Source organism: Dicentrarchus labrax, unplaced genomic scaffold (assembly GCF_905237075.1).
Source record: "Dicentrarchus labrax unplaced genomic scaffold, dlabrax2021, whole genome shotgun sequence".
In the NCBI taxonomy this organism is placed as follows: Eukaryota; Metazoa; Chordata; class Actinopteri; family Moronidae; genus Dicentrarchus; species Dicentrarchus labrax.
In genome coordinates, this window is record NW_026136718.1 from 17,685,843 (window position 1) to 17,693,783 (window position 7,941).

The 7,941-nt window shown below is 41.6% G+C and overlaps 1 protein-coding gene across 2 annotated transcripts; it reads left to right on the top strand.

The window, feature by feature from the left end:
* Positions 1–30: 30 nt before the first annotated feature.
* Positions 31–7,786, top strand: hdgfl2 (HDGF like 2). Of its 2 annotated transcripts, none has more exons than XM_051378010.1 (15): positions 31–272; positions 799–893; positions 1,508–1,649; positions 2,158–2,379; positions 2,864–3,055; positions 3,150–3,330; positions 3,484–3,574; positions 3,689–3,989; positions 4,095–4,225; positions 4,334–4,401; positions 4,556–4,626; positions 4,730–4,831; positions 6,023–6,176; positions 6,283–6,400; positions 6,619–7,786. In XM_051378010.1, exons 1-15 carry the CDS (start codon positions 201–203, stop codon positions 6,716–6,718), a joined length of 2,040 nt encoding a protein of 679 aa, XP_051233970.1. In that variant the 5' UTR covers positions 31–200; the 3' UTR covers positions 6,719–7,786. The 2 variants fall into 2 exon arrangements, with proteins under 2 accessions (XP_051233970.1, XP_051233971.1); XM_051378011.1 differs by having other exon boundaries at positions 32–272; positions 817–893.
* Positions 7,787–7,941: the final 155 nt, after the last annotated feature.

A 7,941-nucleotide genomic window follows, 5' to 3' on the forward strand; every position in this document is an offset into this window, starting at 1 on the left:
CCGGAAGTGCTCCGCGTGTGGCAGCTAACTTCCCTCCGCGGTCTCTTCTCGCGGTAACGTTAGTATACTGTTAGCTTGCTAGCTAACCCCATCGTTTCCAGGTTTCGTGTCGACCTGAAAAAAAAGCAAACGAAGAGAGACACAGAGAGGCTACGCAGCTGAATACTTTTTAAATCCAGGCTGCATAGAGGAGCGGGACAATGCCACACAACTTCCAGCCCGGAGACCTGGTCTTCGCTAAAATGAAGGGGTACCCCCACTGGCCAGCCAGGGTAAGCAAGTAACGTTAGCAGCAGCCGGAGGGGCGGAGGGGATGAGCTGCTCTGTATGGGACGCTGTAGAAGGTTCTCTGTGTCTCCTCGACACTGTCTAACATGGATACCTATCGCACACATACATAACTTATATTTCTTGCTGGGCTGACAAGGCTGAGTCTCAGGCCCACAGTCAGTGTACGAGCTGCAAGCGGCATAATTTACATGAGATGCTGTTGGCCTAACGTTAATCTGCGTGGAGACGTGCAGCATCGAAAGCTAACGTTGTAATATTTTAAACAGAGATGTAGAGATCACTGTAGTTTTTCTAGAGAAGAAGCCCTCTTGTTTAGTGTAAAAAAAAACAACAAAAACCCAACAACAACAGCTGTGTATTATGCACTAGATAACCATGCAATTCTTTAATTAGCTAAAAAATACATCCGTAATGTTTTTATCAGCATCAAATACATGGTGCCATCATTTTTTAGTCACTGTGAAATGTTTTATTTGCCACTTTTTTTTTTTTTTTTTTTACTTGAAGGTCTTGCTTTGTTTACAGATTGAAGATGTGGCTGATGGGGCAGTGAAGCCACCTCCTAATAAAATCCCAATCTTCTTCTTTGGGACACATGAAACGTGAGTACAGTACTGTGTTGTCAGCTGTTAGAGAAAGGAGTTACTGGTATGCACACAGACTTGTTTAAACTCCAATGAATGTAAATGCATTTTGTGTTTTCAGCCATTTGAAAGGAGGGAATTAAATTACAAAATTGTCTGTAGTGCAGATGCTTTTTTTGTCATGCACAGTTGAATTGGCTGTTCCAGTTTTAAATTTAGGCCCTTGACTCATCTGTTTGTTGATGATATCCTCTGTGAGAGCAATGGTGTGAGACAAAAAAACACGAATCACTGCTTTTATCCCACACCACTGCACATTAGTCTCCTTTGTTAAGCTTTATTCTCTCAAGGTTCACTGTTGACTCGTGTCACTTTGAGTGTGCAGTATGTTTTTTGAGAGATGTGTTGATATGTCTGATCTGGCAACAGACACCATCTGTTTGACAAGATGGCACCTGCAGTATATTAATCCATCACTAGGTGGCACAGTCTGCTGTTCTAAAGTCTTGAATCAGTGTAAAGCATCCTTAATGTCAAACAACCTGTTGTTTAATGATAACATTGGAGGGGTTTATTTGAGTTAAGTCGTTAAGTTCTTCACATTGTGTTCTTTCTATCTCTCCGTTTCACAGAGCATTCCTTGCGCCAAAGGACCTTTTTGCCTATGAAAAGTACAGCGAACGCTATGGAAAGCCCAACAAAAGAAAGGGATTCAATGAAGGTTTATGGGAGATCCAGAACAATCCACATGCCTCCTACAGCGCCCCGCCTGTAGTAAGTTTTTCCTAATCTCAGAAATCCTGAATAACTCCATAACCCACCATTCCTCATACTTTACAAGATATGACTGGAAGTTGTTTTAACTTCAACAGTCATGCTCATAATCCTAGTGTCTGTCATTTTTACTCCCATTGTTTTACTCACATACTCGTCTCTGCTAGGTGGTAAGCTCTGAAGGACTTTGAAATGTCTGGTTGTTTAAAGCTGCTATACACATTAACTTGCCTTGTCTTTCGATTAAAATGCTGCAGTTCAGACTAAGGTGTCCTGGTGCCCAGCAGTTTAAGGAGTGAGGCATACTGTAACATCTACTGTTCATTTATGACCAGGGAACTTTACTGCATCTCCATGAGTCATTTCCCTGTCAAAGGCAAACTGTCAAGGAAAGACAAAAAGTCATAATTCTCTTCAAAAAAATTGCTTTTTTTTGACAGACCTTGAAGACTGCAGTGTGTTTAAGTGAGACATTTGTAATAATCTTCTTCTCACGGTTTGCCTGCAGCCAGCCAGCTCTTCTGACAGCGAGGGGAACAATGCCGGAGGAGGAAGTGATGAAGATGAGGACGAGGAAGAAGTCCCGGTGCCTCATAAACCAGACTTTGGAAGTGAGGTCGAATCAGATTCTGGGAGTGAAGACCAAGGAGGAAGAGGAGGAGGAGGGGGAGGAGGAGGAGGAGGAGGTGGAGGTGGTCCTGGAGTGAAGCGAAAGCCACCACCTGCTAAGGTAATTGATGTTTAATTGTACTGTTAGTTGAAATGCATCACTCCTTAAACTAAACCGTGTATTCAGTGATTCAGTGATTCAGTACTAACTCATTAACTTATCAGCCCACACTATAACTGTGTTATTGAGCTTTATAGAAAAGGGCATTCTTGGTCACAATCACGGGTATTTGGCACAATACGTACCCAAGTGCCAACCACGACTTATCATAACAATTAGTAACACTTGGATATGTACTAAGAATTTGTCTGCTTATATAAGAATGAAAACAGAAGGTAATAAAAAAAAAAAAAGACCACTAATTACTGGTAACTTCCTTTTTTATATCAGGAGTTGCCATAGCAATGACAGAAGCAATAATGAGCCATGATTAATGTGAGTTTGACAGGTCAGATTGTTTGGCTGAAGCAACCAGCTGCATATGAAAAAGAGCTGCAATTACAACTATAGCTGCCATTTTTCTATTTGCATGTTTCTATTTTAGCGGCCTCCCCCTCCCAAAAAGGCTCGAGGCTCGTCCAGCGACCGGGATGTAGAGGAGAGCGGATCCCCCTCTGAATCAGAACCCACACCTTCAGAGTCTGACTCTGGCAAGAACAGTGACCAGGATTTTACCCCAGAGAAGAAATCTGGTGGACGAGGTGGAAAGAAAGCTGGAGGCAGAGGGAAGAAAAAGGTGAACCATCAGCCCCGTTTCATTCTAAAAGTATTTTGACAGTTTGTGATTTCTTCCTTTATCTCCAAATCCTCTTTTCTCTTTGATGTTGCAGAAGGCATCTTCTGACTCAGAGTCAAACTCTGGATCAGGGTCGGATAAGAAAGTGGCGGACAGCGACTCGGAGGACGAGAAGCCCCGGCCAGCTCTGTCCGGCTCTGAATCCCAGTCTGGCTCAAAGTCTGAATCAGACTCAGATCCGCCTCCCCGGAAGGGCCCACAGGCACGCAAGAAAGGTGTGGGTTCAGTCTTGTTTAAGATAGATTATATTTCTGCTTCATCCAAAATTCTAGAGATGAATGTTGTTTGATAGTTAAGGACTAAAAGATTTTACGCCCCTCTTTTTGCTTATGTAAATGTGCTCACTGTTTATTTTTTCCCTTCCACAGAAAAGCCTGCACCAAAGCCTCGTGCACGGAAACCCAAACCCGCCACCGCCCCCGCAAAACGAGCAGCTTCATCGTCCTCTGACAGCGACAGGTCAGGCTGCTCTGAGGACTCTTTTCCTGTTTATGCACCACTTATTAAACATACTAGCGTGAGGTACACACCAACTTGTTGTAAAAGGGAGCTCTGTTTTTCTTTTTTCCGCAGTGACAGTGAAACCGACCACATCAGTGAATGGAAGAAACGAGACGAGGAACGCAGACGAGAGCTGGAGGAGCGCCGGAAAAAGGAGGAGGCAGAGGAGCTCCGCAGGCTACGCGAGAGAGAGAAGGAGGAAGATGAGAAAAAGAAGAAAGACAAAGATAAGGGTAAAAAAGGGAGTGACAGTGAGAGGAGCAGCAGCAGCTCGGACGAAGGTGTAGATGATCACCCACTGAAGAAATCCAAGAAACCTCCTCCACCGCCAATTCCCGCTCCCTCTGATTCTGATTCTCCACCGCCATCTGATGTACAGTTGCTTACTTAAAAAAAATGTTAATCACCTAAATGATATGTTATATTTTGTCTAGGTGTTATTGACACATGCAACATCTTGTGCCTTTCCCATCAAAAGGTAAAGAAATCCAAGAAGCCCGACAACCAGAAGAAGGCAAGAATAAAGAAAGAGAAGGAGAAAAAAGAAAGAAAGGAGAAAGAGCTAAAAGAGAAGAAAGCCAGACGGTCAGAGGAGAAGTCCAGAGCGAGGTGAATGCACACTGGGGAACAGACTATAGTATGCAAACCTCATTAGGAGAACTTCATTAAAATTTAATGTACACAGATCACAGAGTTTCCCCTCTGTCTCTCTTTCAGGTCCAAGCCTGAAAAACCCAAACGCAAACCAGAGAGGCCGCCAGAGAAGAAAGTTGAAAAGAAAAAGGGTCAGTCTCTCATACAGTTACACTTATTTGCATAGACAGAAACTGTGCAACAGGTAGATTCACACAAAGATCTATTATGTTCCTTTCTTCTGTGAGAGGGAAAGTAGTAATTCAGTACAACATATTAAGTGTTACTTTGTGTGTCCAAATGCAGAGCCATCACCAGAAGAAAAGCTACAAAAGCTCCACACAGATATAAAGTTTGCACTCAAAGTGGACAACCCAGTAAGTGACGTCTATAGGATCTGGGTTAAATACACGTTCACTTCTTTCTGTGTGTTTTCATGCCTGCATGAAAATGTAATGTTTTGAATGTAATTGTTCTTAGGACATAGAGCGGTGTCTACAAGCCCTGGAAGAACTTGACGCCGTGCCCGTCACCAGCCAGATCCTCCATAAGAACGCTGAAGTCATTGCCACACTGAAAAAGGTGCATTTACTGTCTATTGTTTGAGTGTCCTTAAAGGTTATACCAAGTTCACCCATACTACTGGGTGTCGCACTAAAAGACCAGCCTCTCAGACCAAAACGACAGGACAGAAACGAATTAAACCAACGGTGGTTTGGTCTAAATAAAACTTTAATTCAACGAGTTCGATGTGAAAAGGCTGCAATGGCCGCAACATAAACTAACGTTAATCCTTACAGACAAATCCGCTCATACGTCCAGTTAAAGTGCTTGTTGTTGCCACTGACAGGCTCAGATTGTTGTTGTAAGTGTCTGAAAACATTAAGGAAAGGATCCCTACACAGACCTTTTGTTTAACCAGAAACAGCCATAATATCACTATCACTCGCCACCAGACTCCAGAGACAAAAAAAAGGAATTTTACCTTGCATATCATTATAATGTCATAACTTCATTCAGCGTGAACAGAAACAAAATAACAACCACTAAGACTCTCTTTGTTAGTCTTTTCACTGTTCCAACAATCACCAACTCTGCTTTGGTTGAAATAAATTCACTGACATGAGAGAAACAGCGGTTTCAGTTGCTCTGCTCAGCTGCACACAGAGCAGACTAAACCACAGAGGCTGCGTAGACACCATGACGCCGCTATAACTTTACATAGTACATAGTTGTTTGCTATAATAATGTAGATGAAGTTTTTTATGTTTGCAAGTCAATTTGCATTAAGATATAACCCACATTGTTAAAATAATGGAAAGAATATACATGACATGGTGTCTGTATTGAAACTGTTACACTTGAATAAGTAGGGTTTTCCATTGTATTGATGATGTTGGATATTCAAATACTCTAATCCACTGCTTAATGCTGCTTCTCCTTGACATGAGGAAATGTAAGTAGAAACAGCAGTACTGTAGTTTGTCATGTCTAATTTACTGTACTCTTTATTTGAATAACTCTACCTAAAAATGTGGTTTCTTATCTACTTTTAGTGATTAACTTTATATTTATAATTCACTCAAATGTGCATTTAAAAGATACCACCACTGCAGTGAAACAAATATGGTGTATTGCCTGAGTGTTTGACAAGAAAAAGGTGTTGCAAATTGGGGTTTAATAATCAGGGCTGTACTACATTTGTTTCATTATATTATCTTCTCCATTCTTAACTTCTTTCATCTCCCTTTTTTCCTGTTATGGACAATATAGATTCGGCGGTATAAAGCCAGCACTGCAGTCATGGAAAAAGCTACTGATGTCTACAACAAGTTAAAACTCCGCTTTGTGGGCAAGGGGGAGCCGCCAGCTAAACCTAAAACGGACGACAAGGAACCAGAAGATAATGAGGAGACACAAAACACAGGTTTAAAAAAATTAAAAAAGCACACACACATCCATCTCGCCTCCATCTGAGTTCTACATTACCACAATTTCATTTTCTTATATTCATCTAAATTTGCATTTTCTAGACTCCACTCCAGTGAATGGGGATTCACAACAGAAAGCAGATGACATGGAGGTAGAAGAAAAACCAAAATCACCTGCCCCGGAGGAGAATAATGATGATACTGCTTCAAGTCCGAACAGGTGAACATCCCATGTGTGACAATGTACATTATCAGTTGGCACAGGCAGCAGTGAGGATGTAAGAGCAGATCTTGGCTTCAGGGTCAATCAAACATTTTTAAGTTTAAGCGAAGAGAACCATTGTACATCTACACTTATGTGAGCATCATCCTCCCTGTTTAATATATTGTAATTTAAGCACAGTAGCCGTTGTGACTGATAATGTGCTTTCTTTTTAGACGGAGCCCAGAAAGCCCTGCTGAACAACACACTCACACGTACGAAGAAGCAGACAACGCCATCTCTGCAGAGACGGAACCGCCTGCTGTAGAAAGCTGAAAGACCCTTAACCACCACTGCAGTGGACCAAGTGCTAAAGATGGTGGCCTCTTTGTTTGACGTCATACAGTGCCCCTGGCCCAACAACATTGCAACACACACCCAGCATTTCCTACACTATCTGTTACGTCAATGTTGATGTTTTGGACATTTTGTACTATAATGATCTCAAACCAGAAGGCCCCTGTTGCTCAACCCGTTTGGTCCATTATTTATCACAAGAAAAAGGAAAGCTTATTAGTGTGATAGTTTGTGGCGCCGTGCGAGCCCCCCCTCCTTTTGTTTTCTGAAATGTACTTTTCCTTTTATACGACACTCGGCCCGTCCTGGATCCTCACCCTGTACCCCCTGTTCCTGGCTGCTTTGTTCTTTCTACCACATGAACTCTTTCTTTGGTCTTTCATACCGTATGTATATTCAATGATTACATTTTTAGCACTTCTAACCGGAATATAGGCTGGGGTAGTATGAGATGTAACTTTGATGATCCTTGTGGGGAAATGGAGCCATGACGTTAATTTTTTCGCTAATTTTTGTGCAACCCGTGCTTGCGTCGGTTGGCTTCATTTTTTTATAAAGCCTACAAAACATCACAAAGGCCTTTTTGTCTGTGTGTATGGCAATGTGAGAGTGGTAAAGTACTATTTGTGAGTCTTTTATGTTAAGTATTTTTTTAATTATCTGGTCTTGATCCAGTTAATCCAGTCTGAAATGTAAAGCCATTAATTGAATCACTTAAAACTGTTTTCCAACAGAGGTCCACTGACTTTTTATAGCCTTGTTTGCAAATATTTGCATCTAGAGTTTTGTCTAAAAAATTAATTGCTGTGGAGTTAAAACACCTTGCACTCTCGTCTCCCCATAGTGTCCGCTTTCAGTAACTTGCATAATAAATGGAATAACTGTACAGATTGAAAACTGCCCTTAAAAGCTATTGAGATCTCATGTAGCTGCAGCCTATTTTGCCATTTTCCTGTCATATGCATACAACAGGTGTTTTTAGTGCTATGTAAATTGGTAAAGCATTTCTATCACTAAGTTGAGACTTGAATAAAAATCTCAGCATGGTTTGGTTTCTATCTCATTTCTTGCTGTGGAAAACTTCCTCTTTTTTCCCCCAGTTAATTTGCTGTGCTTGTGTAAAAGAGGGTGTTTTACCAACAACTGCACCACCATATATTGCCTACTTCTACATTACTGGGACTAAATTAAAAAAGAGTAAA